Source organism: Hippocampus bargibanti, linkage group LG04 (assembly GCF_051943395.1).
Source record: "Hippocampus bargibanti isolate YZ-2025 linkage group LG04, ASM5194339v1, whole genome shotgun sequence".
NCBI classification, from domain to species: Eukaryota; Metazoa; Chordata; class Actinopteri; order Syngnathiformes; family Syngnathidae; genus Hippocampus; species Hippocampus bargibanti.
Window position 1 is genome coordinate 15818500 of NC_142737.1, and position 21147 is coordinate 15839646.

General features: G+C 43.5%; 1 protein-coding gene across 3 annotated transcripts in view; it reads left to right on the plus strand.

The window, feature by feature from the left end:
• Positions 1-21052, plus strand: part of acacb (acetyl-CoA carboxylase beta) — a 36940-nt gene extending 15888 nt beyond the window's left edge. Inside the window, exons 27-54 of one of the 3 annotated variants that reach the window (XM_088994321.1) lie at positions 5-94; positions 168-286; positions 640-663; positions 2900-3040; positions 3129-3228; positions 3303-3410; positions 3496-3552; positions 4342-4383; positions 5716-5931; positions 6017-6172; positions 6313-6516; positions 8101-8256; positions 8349-8471; positions 8539-8808; positions 12334-12431; positions 12505-12625; positions 12703-12813; positions 13202-13345; positions 13487-13607; positions 13703-13799; positions 13890-13986; positions 15199-15334; positions 15445-15622; positions 15726-15838; positions 15927-16081; positions 16711-16881; positions 17110-17246; positions 20189-21052. In XM_088994321.1, the coding sequence (XP_088850447.1) occupies positions 5-94; positions 168-286; positions 640-663; positions 2900-3040; positions 3129-3228; positions 3303-3410; positions 3496-3552; positions 4342-4383; positions 5716-5931; positions 6017-6172; positions 6313-6516; positions 8101-8256; positions 8349-8471; positions 8539-8808; positions 12334-12431; positions 12505-12625; positions 12703-12813; positions 13202-13345; positions 13487-13607; positions 13703-13799; positions 13890-13986; positions 15199-15334; positions 15445-15622; positions 15726-15838; positions 15927-16081; positions 16711-16881; positions 17110-17246; positions 20189-20315 (3612 nt within the window). In that variant the 3' untranslated portion in view covers positions 20316-21052. The remainder of the gene's footprint in view (positions 1-4; positions 95-167; positions 287-639; positions 664-2899; positions 3041-3128; positions 3229-3302; positions 3411-3495; positions 3553-4341; positions 4384-5715; positions 5932-6016; positions 6173-6312; positions 6517-8100; positions 8257-8348; positions 8472-8538; positions 8809-12333; positions 12432-12504; positions 12626-12702; positions 12814-13201; positions 13346-13486; positions 13608-13702; positions 13800-13889; positions 13987-15198; positions 15335-15444; positions 15623-15725; positions 15839-15926; positions 16082-16710; positions 16882-17109; positions 17247-20188) is intronic. The other 2 variants (XM_088994324.1, XM_088994323.1) reach the window with 2 other exon arrangements.
• Positions 21053-21147: the final 95 nt, after the last annotated feature.

A 21147-nucleotide genomic window follows, 5' to 3' on the forward strand; every position in this document is an offset into this window, starting at 1 on the left:
CCAGAAACTCATCCTCTCTGAGACCTCCATTTTTGATGTGCTTCCCAATTTCTTCTACCATTCCAATCAAGTCGTTTGCATGGCTGCGTTGGAGGTATGTGCAAAGTGAACTCATAGGTATCCTGGTTATTTTGTAATTCACTACTAATGGCATGACGTTTTTTTAGGTGTACGTGCGTCGAGCTTACATCGCTTATGAGCTCAACAGTATCCAGCATCACCAGCTGCGGGACGGAACCTGTGCTGTCGATTTCCAGTTTATGCTGCCATCATCGCATCCCAACAGGTAACATTTTGGTATTAGCCCAAACGTATCAAACTGCTCTGCTGTTGAAACCGCAAAACCAAACTGTATCCCACAAATGCTTTTCTGTCAAAATAGTGGCAGATTACTGTAGGTTAGGTTGGGCCTGCCCCTGGAGTCACCTGTGGTTGTACTAAGGCAACACCCAGCTAACTTTCAATGTCATCAATGTCGATAACAAATGATGTCAAATGTTTTTTATGCCTAACCTTGTCTTCATCAAATAGTTTAACCCACTGAACTGGAATGCGCAGTATAAAATGGGAATGCTTAGAGGTGGAGGAGGATGTTGATCCTCCACTGCTAATATTCACCTGTCAATCATCTTATTTCAGAGGGAGCAGCCCTACTCTGAACAGGTAGAGTAAAGCTCCTCCTAGCCAACTACCACGTGATGGCATGTATGTCTCACTGCTAAGCATGCCAATTACATTGTATTTTCATTTCTCCCATTCACGTGATTCCAGAAAAATGTTTCCACGACTGCTACTAAATAACATGTCCTTCCAATAATTCACCTTTTAAGCCAAACTTCTCCGTATGCAATACTTCTCGACATCTGTACATCGATACAGAACTTTTTTTTTAAAAGAGATACAACTGTCATGTCCTTTGTTTGCTCAAGTTCTACTGAAAAATCTCCTGCCTAAGATGTCGTCTTCAGCTTTGGAGCCGCAATTCTCATCTTGATAACAAATCACCTTTTCTTTGAATTAATGAAACGCTGATGTTGAACTACAGTACAGTGAGACCTTGGCTTACGAACTTAATTGGTTCCCAGACAAAGTGTGTAAGGCGAAAAGTGTGTATCCCCCCAAAAAAATTCCCATAGGAAACCATTAAAATGAGAATAATCCGTTCCCAGGTCTCCATAAAATATAATTTTCAACTAAATAAGCCTTAAAACTACACACAACCTACCTTATTCTATGTATAATAAACGTGCTACTGTATTGTAATGAAAGAAATACACTGTACTGTATAATAAAGTCACTTTACATTTGTGATGGTCGTTGATGGCTCTTAATTGACACCTGTTGCTTTCTGACTTGTAAGGTCTTACGAAACTGAGGCATCACATTATCATTCATCATATTGATGATTCTCATTGCCACAGTCTTTTCTGGATGGAACTGTTCAATAAAAGCCTGCACATCATTCCACTCATCAAATCAAATCCTGTGTGTTGAGGACCTCATTATGGTCAGCAACAAGCTCTTCGATGTCATCTGGATCCACTTCGCGTATCCGCTAAGCGGCTAAATCAGACAAACGCACACCTCGTTCGTGTTTCTCAATGATCTCCTTCTTCTCCTCGACTGTAATTTTCTTTTGTGTCTTCTGAGGCTGAACACGAGCCTGTGGTGTCTTTTTCGGTTGCAAAAAAGCAAAAGTATCTGTAAAAAAACTCCTTGGAGGCGATCAAAGTTTCTCTCTCTCTCTCTCTCTCTCTCTCTCTCTCTCTCTCTCTCTCTCTCTCTCTCTCTCTCTCTCTCTCTCTCTCTCTCTCTCTCTGTCTCTCACTCTCTCGCTTGCTCTGGATCGACTTGTGCATTCAGAGAAAGGGGGTGTGGAAGGCAGGCCGGCTGGGGAGCTGTTCGGTCATGTGCTTTGGTGTTCTCCGGCAGCCATTGTGGGGGGTGTGTATCGCGAAAAGTAGTGCGTAATCCAAGATTTAATTTTCATAAATTTAACGTTCGTAAACCGAAAAGTTCACAAGGCAAGGCGTTCGTAAACCGAGGCCCCACTGTATATGTAATTCTTAATGCACATAATTCCTTTTATTTAACTCATTCACTGTCAGACGATGTGCAAAAATATGTCCATTCCAGTGCCAGGGTTTTTGTCATTGTCACTCAAATTGCAGGACCCACAGAATATTCAGTTTTAGGTCGAAATAAACATTCACTGCAGCGTAAGAAACCTTAGACTTTCTTCTTTCATCAGAAAAGAAGAGTTGATTCCTAAATTGTATGGGTCGGCAGTTATCTGATCATGAAATGGGGGCAGCTGTACAAAATAGAATACAAATTCTATCATGGCGCTCCACCTCACACTTCAATTCCCAAATAAATTCGGGAATGGCATCGAATGAGCTAATATTTTTTAGACTCTCTTCTTTCATTAGAAAAAAAAGTTAATTCCTTAATTATATGGGTCTGGAATTATATGAGCTTGAAATGAGGATGGCTGTCCGAAATACAATACAATGCAATACATACATATTGGTTTATATAGCGCTTTCGCAACTGCTGACGCTGTAACAAAGCGCTAACATAGAAAAAGATAGGAAATGCTGCGCCCTTGTGGAAGGGAAATCGTTGCCAGAAGTATGGCCAGCGCTTTATTGGCACCCAAGCAAGAAAAAACTAAACCAGAACAAATTCGGGAATGGCGGTCTACGTCGTATCTTCAATTCCCGTATACATTTGTGAATGGCAGTGAATGAGTTAATATCCTAAAATGCAGCTGCAATTATCTCAAATAATTGCGGACTCGGCTGTCAACGTATTTCTTATTTTTTTAATTTATTTTTTTTGACATGGCGCACATCCCCGCAGTGATACTTCAGTAGTGCTATGTGTTATTTTTTAGGGTTCCTGTGCCAGTGAATGCTTCAGGCCAGTTAAAAATGCGGCGGCAGAGCAGTGACCTTTTCCTGGAGGGAGCTCTCTCTCCACCTTGTCAACGCATGGGCGCTATGGTAGCCTTCCAGTGTTTTGACGATTTCAAAAGGTCAATCCCGTGTTTATTCTTCCACTCTATCTCATTCCACATTCATGAGGGTTTAAGGTCATTAACTTGATATTGTTTCTTTTGGTAGGAACTTTGACGAAGTGCTCTGCAGTTTTGCTGAACCTCTGTTGGAGAACCAGACCTTTTTAGAATCGTGCTCCAGTTTTTATGAAGAAGACAACTTTAAGGTGAATCTCTGTGTTCTCATTCATCCATTCATTTATTCTTTGTGCCCCGGCTTACATCTTCCTCTTTCTGACAGAACAACCGGGAAAATCCAATCCACATCATTAATGTCTCAATCAAAAGAACTGACATTGAGGATGATGATGCCTTAGTTATTGCTTTCACTTCCTTCGCCCAGTCAAAGGTCAGCTCATATTCTGTAGTGGCTCTGAAAGAGTCATTTTATATGAATACCAAATGTCTCAAATATAGTTTTTTTTCTCCCTCAGAGATCATCCCTCTTTGAATCTGGCATTAGAAGAATCACATTTTTGGTTGCGCAGAAGGTAATTTCACTTAACAACAACAACAACAATAATAATAATAATTAATTTGATTTTTAAGCGCCTTTCAAAACTCTCAAGGACACAGTCACAGGATATTTTTTTTCTGACGAACTATCATGATAAACAGCTATTCCATAATTAATCTGTAATTATGAGATGTTTTTCAAAGATGCTCAAATTCAGATGAGAGATGGGATGAGATTACCTTTATTTTTCTCATATTGGAGAAATTCCCAATTCACAGCAGCAAAGTTATGAAAGACAGAGGAGAGGAAAAATAATCACTAGAAAAACAAATAGGAGCTGTTGTAAAGGCACCCTCTTTTACGGCGCCATCATGTAGTTTATTGTTTATATTTGATTGAATTGGATTAGTATTTATTAGTCTTGCAGTGGAGAAATTTACATTTCACAGCAGCAAATTTAAGAAAGTAAGAGGAAAGGAAAGGAAGAAGTAGAAAAACAAAATACAGGAGCTGTTGTAAAGGCAGACACTTTCGCTGTAAAAGCACCATCATGAAGTAAAAAAATAACAGCTTTACCGCATAGTCAAAGGTTCTTTGTTTGAATCTTGGTTTTGAACTTTCTGTGTGGAGGTCCAAATACCCCTGTTTCCTCCCATATTCCCCAAGCTTGAATGCTAGGTTACCTGGAGACTCTTAGTTAATGCCAGTGTGAATGGTTGCTTGTCAACCAGGTCATGTCCTGCCTTTTGACCAATGTCAGCTCCAGCTCAGCCCTGACACTGTACAAGATCTACTAGTGCATCATTCTCTTTCTTTTCAACAGAGGGAGTTCCCCAAGTTCTTCACTTTCAGAGCACGAGATGGGGTATTTTAGTTTTTGTTTCTTTACTCTTTTAAAGGACAAACGACACCATTTTTTTGTTTCCCAACTGACATCAGAAAAACGTTTCATAGCATCTAAAATAACCAAAACACGCATGCTGATATTTTTAGTCAAATGCAAAAATGACTTAAAGTGTCCCAAAACTGCCACAAATGAGCTCGAGACTGGGGAGATTCAGAAAGTCCCACCCCCTTGTTCGTGACATCATGTCAGGATACTGCTTCAGAAACTGCCTTGCTCCAGAATCAAAACAATGGCTTCACAGAGTTCAGATCCGGAGAAGATGCTTTCTTGTTACTCATCCAGTTATGAATATGATTCAAATGGTTCTGAAGAGGAAAGCATAAATGTTTGCAATCGATTAAAGAAGTCCTTCCGTCTCAATTCGAGCCGTCTGAAAGCGATGAAACCGGTGAAGATCTGGACACCGATGTAGCGCCCAGAAAATGCACAAAATGGCGCACAAGCTGCGTTTCGTCCAGTATATAAAGCCGATTATCAGAGCCGTAAAGCCACCCGTGATCGGTTAAAATCCGTGGTAGAAGAGGGGTGGGTTTTACGCACACACACAAAGGAGACCGCCACACGAACATCAGATGTTGCGGCGAGAGAGACCTACTCTCTCGACAGCGCTCCAGAGTAAGAATTGACACGGTGGAAAGTGGCTGTTTGTCCGAACGGTTTCACTAATTCACTAATATGGCGATTGTTCTCTTTCACCAGGTGAGCTCACATTTAGCATGCAGTGTGACTAAACGGGTAAACATGCATCAAACTTCCGCTATCCAAGCACCGAATCGCTAACTCTGGTTAGCTCCCTCATTCGCCTCCGCTGGTACTCGACTGCTTTGCTCCGTTGGAAATGGGCTGATTTGCCCGCTGGGCATTTGTGTAAACTTACACCTTCTTTATGCGATACACAATGATTCACCATCGCGTTATTTATGTAGTTTTCCTTCTAATTTCGCGATCAACACGGTGTTTCCAGATGAAAAAAAGTACCCAAAATGCATTGTGTGTCGCTTTCTCGGTCAGGGGTGTTCCAAATGTGACGTCACTTTGGGCATCGTCATCAACTCGAAAACACGACTTCATGAATATTCAGCGCGAGTCTTAAAACGTAAAATATAGCTATATGCGGTGGAGTCTTTGTGAAATGCGCTCAGTAGAAGTTATTTGAAGTGATTTTACAAATTATGGACGCAACTTGTCCATAGGTGTCGGTTGTCCTTTAGGTGAATTGGAAGATTAAACATAATCAATTGGCCTGCTGTCTGAAGAGGTGGTTAACCCGTTGTCTGTTACTCTGCATAGTTCCAGGAAGATCGGATCTACCGTAATCTGGAGCCGGCTTTAGCGTTTCAGCTCGAATTGAACCGCATGAGGAACTTTGATCTGACTGCCGTTCCCTGTGCCAACCACAAAATGCACCTCTACCTGGGAGCCGCTCGTGTTCAGGAGGGAGCCGAAGTTACCGATTACAGATTCTTCATCCGAGCTATTATTCGTCACTCTGATCTGATTACAAAGGCAAGACAAGCCCAAACCAGTTTGACTTTCTTTTCCAACTGACTTTTCAAATGAAATATTTGGATTATGTTGGTGTGCAAAACAGGAAGCCTCTTTTGAGTATCTTCAGAATGAGGGAGAACGTCTTCTGCTAGAGGCCATGGATGAGTTGGAGGTGGCCTTCAGTAACACAAACGTTCGTACAGACTGCAACCACATCTTCCTCAACTTTGTCCCTACGGTCATTATGGATCCATCAAAAGTGAGTGTGCCGCAGCTCTCCAGCTGTGATGCTGTGATTGGAGCATGAGTAGCCAACACATTTTACAGATTGCCATCGTACAACCCTTTGGTACCCTTGTGATGACTATTTCTTAAATCTTATTTGCTTTTGTTTGTCAGATTGAAGAGTCTGTCCGTTTCATGGTGATGCGCTACGGAAGTCGACTTTGGAAGCTGCGCGTCTTGCAAGCCGAGCTAAAAATCAACATTCGCCTGACTCCCACTGGGCTCGCCATTCCTATTCGTCTTTTTTTGACCAACGAGTCCGGCTATTACTTGGACATCAGTCTGTACAAGGAGGTTACAGAACCAGGTTCCGGACAGGTGAAAATATGTGACTTGAGTAGCTACAGTATTCATTTCAGTTTACCACTTCATGGTGCTATTGACGTCAATTTAGTGATTATGTTGATAAATCGATGAAAATGTTTCTTCAGCGGTCATCTGTATTTCTTTGAAGGTGTCAGAATATTCCGGTCTTCATCCGAAGAGCTTTGTCAGCAAACTAAAGTTGTGCTGCTAACTCTGGCCCTATATATATCCCTCATGGACAGAGGTGGCGGTGCCAGACCTCTGCTCTGATAGGTCCCTGCTCTAAGGTTAGGGGATTGGATATGCCTTTATTAGTCTCACAGTGGAGAAATTTACATTTCACAGCAGCAAAGTGATGAAAGGAATGAAAGTAGAAAAACAAAATACATGAGCTGCTGGAAAGGCAGCCACTCTCGCGGCGCCTTCTTGAAGTCAAAAGAACAAAAAAAAAGTAAATAACAAATAATATGACAGCATAGAGACAATATGACAAAACAAAGACACAGAGAGACATTCATTCTTCAGGACTTGCTGTACCCTCTTTGTGATGACTGAAGCAGTTCGAGATGAAAGAGGAGAGGATCAAAGCGTCTTTCCACCAGTGGATCAGGGACATCATGGTGGAATGTGCACGTCGACTACAAGCTAAATGTTGAAAGCAAACACGCAGCTGTAGCATCCATTGACGAAAAGAGATTGTCTCACATCTCCTGTTCCACATAAATCTGCTTCAATTCCAAGCCGCAACAGTTCCACATACGCATCGGCGCTCTGCGCTGACGCTCCTTTCTTCTTATCGCGGGTTCCCCATGCCATGCATCCATCTAGCCGCAGACTGTCCAACAGCACTGACCTTTCCGCTAAACAAAGCGGGGCTGTGAAGATGCTGCCCATTACAGGCGCAAAAAAGCACAATGGCCCCTTTGGTGTCCAGCGATGGCAGTCGAATGGCTCTGACATTCCTCCCATTCAAAAACAGTACTGGCATATTCATGCTGCCGAAAAAGCACAACCGCTCAGCACAGTCTCCTCCTTGATGAATGTCGTGGTCAAAAATGCTGAAAAACAATCTGTATCCATTCCACACGATGCACAACAACACAAAGTGACAAAAGAAAACAACCAAAAAAAGCAAGGCTCATGAGAGCACTTGCTGAGGCTGCCTACTCGGGCGCCATCTTGGACTTCAGGGAACAGTACACTACTCCCTGAAGCTAATCTAATTACTTCTTTTGTTCTGTCTGATTATGTTCTATGACTGGCTCTGATTGCCCCATTCTCTCTAGTATCAACTCATCAGCATGGCTAAGCCTACATGGTAACGACCTAAGAAGTCTGTTGTAAGCACGGTCTAAATTAAACCTTAAACCAACATGGCGATTTAGTGAAGGGTTTTTCTGTTTTTCAAAAATTGTTTCTTTTACACCGACACCTTCAAAGAAGTTTAGAAGACGGCTGAAGAAACCTTTTGATTGATGGACCACTCCTGTACGACTGAGAGCCTACACAGAGGTATGTTGCTAAATCTTCATTCATTTTTCATTGATTTGCTGTCTTTTATTCCTCCCCCCCCCCCCCCCCCCCCCCCCCCTCCAGATCATGTTCCAGTCTTATGGAGACAAACAGGGACCTCTGCAAGGCATGTTAATCAACACTCCTTATGTGACCAAAGACTTGCTGCAGGCCAAGCGTTTCCAGGCTCAAACTCTTGGCACAACATACGTCTATGACTTCCCAGAAATGTTCAAGCAGGTCCTTTTTTAACACTGAATTTCTCAATTTAAATGCAGTCATTCGGAAATCCCATTTTGAATAAGGTCTCTCTCATTTAAATCTTTCTATAGGCTCTATTTAAGCAGTGGGGTCCAGGGGACCAATACCCTAAAGATATGCTGATGTGCACCGAGCTGGTTCTGGACCCCCAAGGACGTCTGGTGCAACTGAACCGCCTGCCCGGAGACAATGACGTAAGATACACGTCAGGCCGAATGCATTACATCGGTGTGATTATTTCTACCTACTTGTCTTCACCAGGTGGGAATAGTTGCTTTCAAAATGAAAATGAAGACGCCGGAATATCCTGAAGGTCGAGACATAGTTGTTATCTGTAACGACATTACCCACATGATTGGGTCATTTGGACCTCAGGAAGATGAGCTGTTCCTCAGGGCCTCCGAGTTGGCGAGAGCTGAGGGAATCCCACGGATTTACATTGCTGCCAACAGTGGAGCACGCATTGGTCTCGCTGAGGAGGTCAGACACATGTTCCAGGTGGCCTGGATTGACCCCACTGACCCTTACAAGGTGATGTTCTGCATTTACTTTTTTCCCTGGGTACCTATTGAGGACCTCCCGGCCCCTAAAAAAATACAGGGATCCCAGACGTCGGGAATTCCGCTATTTTTTCCGTCAAAGTGATATTTTCTATTTTCATATAAAAGTTCTTTTATTTCCGTATACAACCGCTAAAACATTTGTTTTGTAGGGTGATATGATGATCAGAATGCGTAGTGCTTGAGTCGCCATGCGTTCGTGTGTTTTGGTCGATGTCGGTTGCTTCCGTTGACAATCGGGATCGCTCGCGAGTAAAATACCACAAGACTGCACGCTGAAACGAGAAAACAAATATGGCAGCTCCCTTACCCTGCTTTTCGCCAGTAAACTTGCGCTAAACATCATCGCATTTTTGGTACTTGTATGTTTAATGTGTTAATAGTATAGACAGTGTAGGTTAGATTTATATAGATTTTGTTTTGATGTAAAGCTTACGTGCACGTGTTCCGTGTGATGGCTCGCTTGGGAGAGCACACTTTTCACATTGGCGGTCCGACCCTTGACTGCAGAAGCTAGCTCTTGGGACGTGGAATGTCACCTCTCTTACAGGGAAGGAGCCCGAGCTGGTGCACGAGGTCGAAAAGTTACGACTAGACAGAGTTGGGCTTGCCTCCACACACAGCCTGGGTTCCGGTACCAGCCCTCTCGAAAGGGGTCGACTCTCTTCCACTCTGGAGTTGCCCACGGTGAGAGCAGGTGTCGGCATACTTATTGCCCCCCGGCTCGCCGCCTGTACGTTGGGATTCACCCCGGTAGACTGTTGTCTGTGCATATGCACCAAACAGCAGTTCAGTGTACCCATCCTTTTTGGAGACCTTAGGGGGTGTGCTGGAGAGCGCTCCCCCTGGGGACTCCCTTGTTCTGCTGGGCGATTTCAATGCTTATGTGGGCATTGACAGTGAGACCTGGAGGGGCGTGATTGGGATAAACGGCCCCCCCGAACAGAACAGGAGTGGTGTTTTGTTATTGGACTTCTGTGCTCGACACGGATTGTCTATAACAAACACTTTATTCAAACATAAGGGTATCCATATGTGCACGTGCCACCAGGACACCCTTGGTCGCAGTTCGATGATTTACTTTATAGTTGTATCATCGGATTTGCGGTCTCATGTTTTGGACACTCGAGTGAAGAGAGGGGCAGAGCTGTCAACTGATCACCACCTGGTGGTGAGTAGGCACCGTTGGTGGGGGAAGATGCCAGTCCGACCTGGCAGACCCAAACATGTTATGAGGGTTTGTTGGGAACGTCTGGCGGAATCCCCTGTCAGAAGGAGTTTTAACTCCCACATCCGGCAGAACTTTACACATGTCCCGGGGGAGGTGGGGGTCCGAATGGACCATGTTCCGTACCTCCCTTGCTGAGGCGGCAAATCGGAGTTGTGGCCGTAAAGTGGTTGCTGCCTGTCGTGGCGGCAAGCCCCGTAGTCGCTGGTGGACACCTGTAGTAAGGGATGCTGTAAAGCTCAAGAAGGAGTCCTACCGGGCCTATATGGCCTGTGGGACCCCTGAGACAGCTGACAGGTATCGATTAGCCAAGTGGAATTCAGCCTGTGTGGTCGCCGAGGCAAAAACACGGGCATGGGAAGAGTTCGGTGAGTTCATGCAAGCCGCCTTCCGGACCGCTTCGAGGAAGTTCTGGTCCACCATCCGGCGTCTCAGGGGGGAAAGCAGTGCACCACTAACACTGTGCACAGTGAGGATGGGGCGCTGCTGACCTCAGCTCGAGACTTCGTGAACCGGTGGGCAAAGTAATTCGAAGACCTCCTCAACTCCACCAACTCTTTGGAGGAAGCAGTGTCTGGGGACTCCGAGGTGGGCTCTCCGATCTCTGTGGCTGAAGTCACCGAGGTGGTTAAAAAGCTCCTCGGTGGCAAGGCCCCGGGGCTGGATGAGATCCGACCGGAGTTCCTAAAGGCTCTGGATGTTGTCGGGCTGTCCTGGCTGACACGCCTCTGCAACATTGCATGGTCATTGGGGAGAGTGCCTCTGGATTGGCAGACCGGGGTGGTGGTCCCGGTTTTTAAAAAGGGGGATCGGAGGGTGTGTTCCAACTACAGAGGGATCACACTCCTCAGCCTCCCTGGAAAGGTCTTTTCAGGGGTTCTAGAAGGGCGGGTCCGTCGGAAAGTCGAGCCTCTGATTGAAGAGGAAGAGTGTGGTTTTCGTCCCGGCCGCGTAACAGTGGACCACCTATACACCCTTAGCAGGGTCCTCGAGGGTGCATGAGAATTCGCCCAACCAGTCTACATGTGCTTTGTGGACTTGGAGAAAGCGTTTGACCGTGTCGCTCGTGGAGTTCTGTGGAGGGTGCTTCGGGAGTATGAGGTACAGGAACGCCTGATACGGGCTGTTCGGTCCCTATACGACCGATGTCAGAGTCTGGTTCGCATTGCCGGCAATAAGTCGGAATCGTTTCCAATGAGGGTTGGGCTCCGCCAAGGCTGCCCTTTGTCACCGATTCTGTTCATAACCTTTAGGGACAGAATTTCTAGGCGCAGCCGAAGCGTTGAAGGTTTCCGTTTTGGTGGCCTCGGTATAGCATCTCTGCTTTTTGCAGATGATGTGGTACTGTTGGGGCCTTCAAGTGGAGCTCTCCAACTCTCTCTTGAGCGTTTCACAGCCGAATGTAAAGCGGCTGGGATGAGAATCAGCACCTCCAAATCTGAGACATCGGAACAGGGTGGAGAGCCCTCTCCGGGTCGGGGCGGAGATTTTGCCTCAAGTGGAGGAGTTTAAGTATCTGAGAGTCTTGTTCACGAATGAGGGTTTAAGGGAGCGAGAGGTCGACAGGCGGATCGGTGCGGTGTCTGCTGTGATGTGGACTTTCTACCGATCTGTCGTGGTAAAGAAGGAGCTGAACCAAAAAGCAAAGCTCTCAATCTACCGGTCGATTTACGTCCCAACCCTCATCTATGGTCACAAGCTATGGGTTGTGTCCGAAAGAACGAGATCCCGGATGCAAGTGGCCGAAATGAGCTTTCTCCGTAGGGTGTCCGGGCTCTCCCTTAGCGATAAGGTGAAAAGCTCGGTCATCCGGGAGCCTCCACATCGAGTGGAGCCAGATGAGGTGGCTCCGGCATCTGATTAGGATGCCCCCAGGACACCTCCCTGGTGAGGTGTTCCGAGCATGGCAGGAGACCCTGGGGACGACCCAGGATACGCTGGAGAGACTACGTCTCCCAGCTGGCCTGGGAACGCCTCGGGATCCGCCAGGACGAGCTTGAAGAAGTGTCTGGGGAGAGGGACATCTGGGCTTCCCTACTGAAGCTGCTGCCCCCGCGACCCGACCCCGGATAAGCGGCAGAAGATGGATGGATGGATGTAGCAGATATTTAATATGCAATCTTGCATTCTTAAATTTACGGCCCCCTTGACCCCCGGCTGATCTGTTTCCTTTTCCTCTATTTTAATTTCCCTTGGCTGGGATCCCTGAAAATAAAAAGTCGAGAATAAATTCTGAACATGTGGCGTGTTTACTGTATGTCTCTTTAGGGTTTTAAGTACCTTTACCTAACACCACAAGACTATACACGCATCAGCGCCACCAATTCTGTGCATTGTCACCATGTGGAAGAAGGAGGGGAGTCAAGGTATAAGAAACAAACTTAAAAACATGTGTAATTCTTTGTGCACCTCGCTCATGATATTTTTTTTTACAACCAGGTACATCATCACAGACATTATTGGGAAGGATGAAGGTCTTGGGGTAGAGAACCTGCGAGGTTCAGGCACCATTGCTGGAGAATCGTCTCGGGCCTATGAAGAAATCATTACAATCAGTATGGTAAGGATGCAAAGCGTGTCATGAGAATGATCAACTCGTATTTTGGCCCTATTTTGATTTCATTTGTGCTGTTTCAGGTTACCTGCCGCGCTATAGGAATAGGGGCTTATTTGGTACGTTTGGGCCAAAGAGTGATCCAGGTGGAGAACTCTCACATTATCCTGACTGGAGCAAGTGCACTGAACAAGGTTTGTTTTTTTTATTTATCAAAATCATCATTATTCGCCAAGTATGTAGAACACTTTGTCTGTGAAGGGTCCAGTAGGATTTTTCGTGCCCTTGTCTTGGTTCTTGCAGTGTCCAAGTCCTCGAGAGTGGGAAGGGCATTGCCAATGATTTTTTTTTCCACCTTCCTAACTCTTCGTTGAAGTCGTATTTTGTCTATTTTTATGGCGGCCGCGAACCAAACCGTGATAGAAGAACACAGGAATGATTCGATGATTGCTGTGTAGAACTGTCAGAGCACCTCCTGTTTCTTGTCGTTTTGGAGCCAGCTATTATTCCTTTTAAAAGAATCTTAAATTCTACCTATTTGTTTCCATTGTGAGAGGTTCAAGTACACTTTGGTGTTTGCAGGTTCTAGGAAGAGAGGTATACACCTCCAACAACCAGTTGGGCGGCATCCAGATTATGCACAACAATGGAGTTACACACACGACTGTGCCAGATGATTTTGAAGGAGTTGTCACTATTCTCCAGTGGCTCTCCTACATGCCCAAGGTTCAGCCGAACGTTCTAAATGTTCTAAAGGCTTCTGTATCCTTGCTAACCTTTTATGTCTCCACTGTGAGACTAATAAAGGCATATCCAATCCAATCCAATCCAATGTCACTAATGAGAGATTGACTCTGCCTCTGACAGAACAACTCCTCCGCTGTGCCCGTCGTACCAATCACAGATCCAGTTGATCGAGAGATCGACTTCACTCCCACAAAAGGACCGTATGACCCCCGCTGGATGCTGGTTGGGAGACCACACCCAAGTGAGTACCACAATCAGAAACTCAAACTGTCTTTGCTAATTGGCTTTTTGTTGTTGTTAGTTACAGTATATCTATTTTTTCATAATTAATCCAAGCGGTGAAAGGTGCCTGGCAGAGTGGATTCTTTGACCATGGCTCCTTTATGGAGATAATGGGCTCTTGGGCTCAAACTGTCGTCGTGGGCAGAGCACGGTAAATCTTTTTTATTATTGGCGCCATTTGTTTAAAGTACTGTACTGTAGAATATATGTGAACCGTCCATTGCTGGCTAAAATCAAACAGGTTAGGAGGCATCCCGCTTGGTGTCATTGCTGTGGAAACTCGGACTGTTGAGTTAACTGTACCAGCTGATCCAGCCAATTTGGATTCAGAATCAAAAGTGAGTATTTCATGGTGCCATGTATCGAATAGGTCCAACTCACCAGATAAAGTGTCAATAATGCTCTGTTTTGATTCTACGAAGTGCATTTGGTTGGTGTTTAATTCTTCATTTGTCATAATAAGTATTATAGGTGCGCTTGATCTGCCATCTGAGAATTGGTTCATTCGTAAGACCCTTTTTCTTTCATTTAAAATCATTCATATTTAAGCATCTCAGCAGTAAATATAGTGAGATGTCTGCATTCCTCCTCGAAAGCAGACCGATTATTACAATACAATACATATTCATTTTTATTGTGCAGAAGCTGTAACAAAGCGCTTAACATGGACAACTATCATATACATCACAGGTGTCAAAGTCAGGGCCTGCGGGCCAAATCCGGCCCGCCACATCATTTTTTTCGGCCCGCAAAAGCAAATCAAACTTGTTAAATTCCAGGATGATTGCTAAAATCTGACCCAAAATTTCAGATTTTTGGATGTCAACCACAATAAAAGTCATTATTCTTGACTTCAGATTTGAAAACGAGTTATTCATTAATTTGCTGTGTGCGCCATATGTAATATTTGAAGGGATTTAAACATTCTAATGGGTTCCCCAAATTCATAATGGCCCTCGAGAGGAAACCATAACTACAATGTGGCCCGCGGCAAAAAATGACTTTGACACCCCTGATATACATGAAACAAAGCAGTCACAAAGACAGTAGAAAGCACCGGGGAGTAAAACTAAGATCAGGTCTGAATCATGCTGAGTCAAATTCCAAAGAGTATACGTGAGTTTTGAGGTGTGTTTTAAAGATGGGCAGTGAGGGTATTTGCATTGAATAAAAACAAAGCATTTTGGAAAAAAAGACTCAATTATTTTGCGGCTTTTCTGATGTTTGGAGCCAAAACTGCAACCAAATAATAATTAATTAACATACGTGCATTTTGTATGATGCCAATTTGAGATAATGTCCTGTTTTTAATGAACAGATGCAAATGAAGCATTTTAAACATAATCAGATTCATTGAATAATAGATTGAATCAATTATTTAAAAACTGTTGTTGCATTATGATCATCTTTAAAGGTGCTTTAACACAATGCACACTTTTTTTTTTTCATAATACGCCACTGATTCAACCAAGACAAATACAGTTTTGTCAATGATGAATCCAATTTAACATAGAGGATATTCATACGATGCTATGTATGTTGAATTTCAGGTCCTTCAACAGGCTGGACAAGTGTGGTTTCCGGATTCTGCTTTTAAAACAGCTCAGGCCATTTCCGACTTCAACCGTGAGCGTCTGCCTCTCATGCTGTTTGCCAATTGGAGGGGCTTCTCTGGTGGAATGAAAGGTGGGGGCTGAACATTGCAAAGGGGGAATTACATTCTTCTCATTGTAATGATTCTTCTTGAAATAATTGAATCATCCGCCATTGAGCATTGTTTCCATTCCTTCCCCCAGATATGTATGATCAGGTATTAAAGTTTGGGGCTTACATCGTGGATGCCCTTCGTGGTTTCCATCAGCCTGTGCTGGTGTACATTCCACCACATGCCGAATTGAGAGGAGGGTCCTGGGTTGTCATTGACCCCACCATTAACCCATTGTGTATGGAGCTGTATGCTGACAGAGAGAGCAGGTTTGTGATACAATTGGTTGGAAGATGTGTGAAATGAACTTGCATACCGAATTAATGCTTATCAATTGTCTGTTTCACATGAAATGTCCTTGTTTTTGTCCAGAGGTGGTGTGCTGGAAGCTGAAGGTACTGTGGAGATCAAATTCAGGAAAAAGGACCTGTTAAAAGCCATGAGAAGACTGGACATTGTCTATGCTGGTCTGGTTGAGAAGCTTGGTGAGTGATCTTTTTTTTCTCCCCAGAGTTAGTAATACATAAATACATATTTTGATGAATTCCTGATATTTATGTGCACACCTTGAAGCTTCTCTGGATCTTCCTGAGAAGGAGTGCAGAGAACTGGAAGCGAAGCTCAAAGCGAGAGAAGAATTCCTGTTGCCCATCTACCACCAGGTGGCAGTGCAGTTTGTGGATCTTCATGACACTCCTGGTAGGATGCAGGAGAAAGGTGTCATCACTGTGAGTACATTTACTGAAACTTTAGTGACACCTGCACAGGCTAATGAAGCGATTCAAACCTCTTCCAGGTTCCGGACCAATAGATTTTGTTTTGTTCTTGCAACCCGCCACTTCCCAACAAGCATCATCATCATACTAATACTAATACTAATACTAATACTAATACTAATACTAATACTAATAGCTACCTAATAGCTAGCTAGCATTAAAAGCAAGGAAAGCAAACATAGTATTTAATTTACATTTACACAATAAAAGAATCTACAAATGGAAATATTAATTTAAGCAAAATATGGATTACTAAATGTGCAGAGACTTTTGTCCATTCCTGTTTTAATCCTTTCAGAGACAGCAGTTACTACAATGGACATTTTACCTTGTTATCAGGTGACAGGGAGCATGAAAGAGTTACTCCAATACATGACAAAATGGTACTCTGTAAAGACACCAACATATTAATACACCTCATTCTGAGCAAGAGAGGTTCTATGGCAGTCATAATAATATTGTCTGCCAATGAATAAAAAAAAACTTAGCAGACTCTATCATTCAGCTATTGTACTGGATGCTAATCGATTGTACCTGATTAAATGAGTTGATGCTTATTCAGAAGAAATTTTCTCTTTCAGGATATTTTGGATTGGAAGAATGCACGTCCTTTCTTCTACTGGCGTTTGAGGCGTCTCCTTTTGGAGCAGGTGGTGAAGTATGAGATTCTCCAAGCCAACAAAGATCTCAGTGATGGACATATGCAGTCCATGCTGCGCCGATGGTTTGTTGAAACAGAGGGAACGGTCAAGGTTGGTGACTGCAGCGTCTGTATTTCGGAGCATTTCCACACACACACACACACACACACACAACACACACACACACACACACACACACACACACACACACACACACACACACACACACACACACACACACACACACACACACACACACACACACAAATGAATTAAAATGTTTTAAACTACAAAATATCATCCAAGCATGCAAAGTTTCAAGGTTTTTGATCCCCACAGGCATACCTTTGGGATAATAACCAAGCGGTAGTCGAGTGGCTTGAAAGGCACTGGTCCAAAGACGATGGCACTCGATCTGCCATCCGAGAGAATATCAAGTATCTCAAAAGGGAAAATGCCTTGAAACATATCCGCAGGTATGCACATGCACACCATGGGAACTTGCACAGATTACCATTGGTATTTTGTATAATTTCAAGGATTTCCAAGACCACTGTTTTTCCAGACCATTGCCAGTAGGAGTAGTCAACTCTTAACTCAATCTCTTTTTTGTTTCTTAACTGATATCAGAAAAACGTTTTGTGTCCAAAATCTGCCAAAAATTGAGCTGCGAATTGGGCATTTTCAGAACGTACCGCCCCCAGTTCGTGACGTCACGCCAAGACGTCTTGCATTGCTGGAGAATCAAAACAATGGCTTCAGATTCGGAGAATATGCTTACTTGTTACACATCCAGTTATGAATATCATTCAAATGGAGTGGACACATTTTTGCGCATCGTCTGGCAGTGAATTAGTTAAATACCCATATCAAGTAACTGACAACCACCAAAATATCTGATGCATAAAAAAATTATTAAACCAATGACCAGTCATTTTTTAAAAAAGGCATATATAATAAAAATAATGATACATTTCATTTTAAGCGCCTTTCAAAGCTCTCAAGGACACTACAGTCACAGACAAGCATAGGTACTCTAATAAATAAAATACAATCACAAATTGAATGCAATAAATAAAATACAATTATAAATAGAAAAGAGAGAGAGCTACAAAAAAAATGCAATTTTAAATAGGTGGGTTTTGAGCTGGGACTTGAAGGTGGGAAGATAATTGATGTTACGAATGTTGGGAGGAAGTGAGTTCCAAAGTTTGGAGGCAGAGCAGCTGAAGGCTCTGTCACCCATCGTGCTGAGACGGGCAGGGGGGGCACACAGAGGCTGGGGGAGGAAGAGGATCTGAGGGAACCAGAGGGAATAGAAATTTGAAGGTCAGATAGGTATGGGTGAGCAAGGTTATCAATAGCTTTAAATGTATAAAGAAGAATCTTATAGTTGATTCAATATTTGACCGCGAGCCAGTGGAGCTCTTGGAGGACGGGGCTGATATGGTGAAAGGATGAGGTTCTGGTGATGATCCGGGCTGAAGAATTCTGTACGAGTTGAAGTTTGTGGAGATGTTTCTGAGGGACACCAAAGAGAAGTGAATTGCAATAGTCAATCCGGGAGGTGACAAGACTATGAACGAGGATAGCAGTGGTGTGAGGAGTGAGAGATGGGCGAAGACGATTGATATTGCGTAGGTGGAAGTACGCAGACCGGGTTAAGTTATTTATATGGGAGTGGAAAGATAGTGTGCTGTCAAAAATGACACCAAGGCTTTTCACTTGATGCAAGGGAGAAACGGTCGAATTGTCAATAGTGAGAGAGAAACTGTTATCTTTGCTCAAGGTGGATTTGGTACCAACGAGGAGAATTACAATTTTTTTTGCAGTTAAGTTTGAGGAAGTTATGGGTAAACCAGGATTTAATTTCAGAGAGGCAGAGTGAAAGGGAAGAGGGTGGAAGAGAGGTGTCGGGTTTGCTGGAGAGATAGAGCTGGGTGTCATCCGCAAAGCAATGAAATTGTACACCAAATTTGCGGAGAATATTGACAAGGGGAAGAATGATAAAAAGGAGCGGTCGCAGGACAGAGCCTTGGGGCACACCAGAAGACACAGGAGAGGACTGTGAAGTGAAGGAGTTAATTTGGATGAACTGAGAGCGGCCAGAGAGATAAGAATGGAACCAGCGTAGGGGCGTGTCGGTGATCCCTATGGAGGAAAGTCTGTCAAGGAGGATGGGATGAGAAATGGTGTCATAAACTGCAGTGAGGTCAAGAAGGACGAGGATGGAGAGTAAACCGGCGTCAGCTGCCAAAAGAAGATCATTCGTGGCTTTTAAGAGAGCTGATTCTGTACTGTGGTGGGGGCGGAAACCAGATTGGAATGGTTCGTAGAGATCATTCTGGGAGAGTGGAGCTGAGAGGACACAACTTTTTCTAGGATTTTGGAAATAAAAGGAAGGTGAGAAATGGGGCGAAGGTTCTTGAAGTCATTGGGATCAAATCCAGGCTTTTAAAGAATTGGTGTGATAGCCGCTGTTTTGAAGGGGACAGGGACGATTCCTGAGGACAGCGAGGAGTGAATAATGGCTGCCTCAAAACGGCGGCTGTCACAGCAATTCTTAAAAAGCCTGGATCTGATCCCAAAGACTTCAAGAACCTTTGCCCCATTTCTCACCTTCCTTTTTGCCAATATAGCATTTTCCATAAAATTGCATGAAATTAAAAGCAGTTATCCATTGTTTGTATGAATTTGGCTAAACTTAATCATAAATATCCAATAGAGACGTTGTTGAACTTATTTTCAATTTTAAAGAATTAAATTGTATACAACAGTGCTTGAAGTAACATTTTCGAATACAGTGTGATCCTTGTTTTTCACGGTTATTGGGGACCAGGACTGCCCGCGAGAGACGAAAATCAGCGAAGTAGTTATATAATAATAAACCACATGATTAGACAGAGGGTGGGGGGCTGGACAGGTGCTGAGAAGATGCACAGCCAATCCACATGGCTGTAAACCATGAGATATCGTGCTGTCATTGGGTGATGTCAGCGCTGGGAACCAATCAAGCTAAAGCCATGTACAAAACCTCTGAATTATTCCGTATTTTATTTTTTATTCTGAACGTTTTTTTTTTCCTGGAAAAAAAAATCTGCGAATCTCTGAAACCGCGATAAGTGACCGCGAAGTCACGATGGACCACTGTACATCCTGTTGACGCAATTCTTCAAAGTATTTCAGCCTTACTTTTCACCAGAAATGGTACTCAAAGCCCTGAAACGTCCCTTCGCCCATGTGCAATTCGAGTAGGCGTGCCAAAATTGTAACATGTGAACCCTGGATGACCCAGGTCATTTTACGTCTTTTATGGAACTACTGTATGTTTATTTGCAAAGCCGCTACAAGTCTTTCGAAGCTTCTTCATTAGACTTGAACATTTGTTTGACAAATTTTCTTTGCCCTTATGTCAAAGTCTGGTTGAGTCCAACCCCGACGTCGCCATGGACTGCATCATCCACATGAGCCAGAACATTACTGCGTCACAGAAGGCCAAGCTCTCCCATCTGCTTGCGACCATGGACAACAGCAACACTAGCTGAACTGTAGAACATTTGAAGTACTCTCTCATGTTCCTCTCACTCTTAAAGGTGTCTTGTAAAAAAATGGATTTCCGAACCAGTTTATATAAAACAGTGTTTGAAGCCTTCTTCCCCTACAATAATACCAGAACGTGACTTGTCTACCAATATTTGCACTACAGTTTAACAATCCTGCAAGGACATTTGAGGCTATATCGCAAAAGTGTATTTCAGTCCAGGATGCCTCGTTTAGTTGAAAATCTCACTGTAATGCACATTGCACTGCTGCTTCTCTTTATCCATAAATACCGCTATTACTTTTTGGATTCTCAGCGTACACACAGCTTCGTATTTATATTTGAAGTGTAAAAAAGAGCCACTCATTTGATTCTGTAAACATTCATTTCAGCGTGCTAACATTTAGCACGATACAAAAGTAGTACGTATTACAGTGTACATTGTACAAGTGTGAAAATAATCAGAATAACCATTGTGGAAACATCAATTTGAAGTTTTATTTAAAAAAAAACGTTTCAAATTTCATCCCTATGAAAAGGTGTAACTGGTCCGGTTTCCACTTCAAATTGACGAATGTACCGAATGCAGGCATCGCAAATTTTTTTGATGGTATATTTGGATGTCGGGGCCTTAATGTAGTTGTCTCCATCTACTGGTCCATCATTTCACATGAATGTATATAAGCTCTCCTTTGTCATCTTGTCAACAAATGTGTTAATAAATACCACCAATTTATTTTTGGCAAAACAAACGTGTGTATTATGTTCCATTAAAAAAAAAAAAATCTAATACTCCATCCAACATGTTCATGATGTATTAATCGTGTCAAATCAGA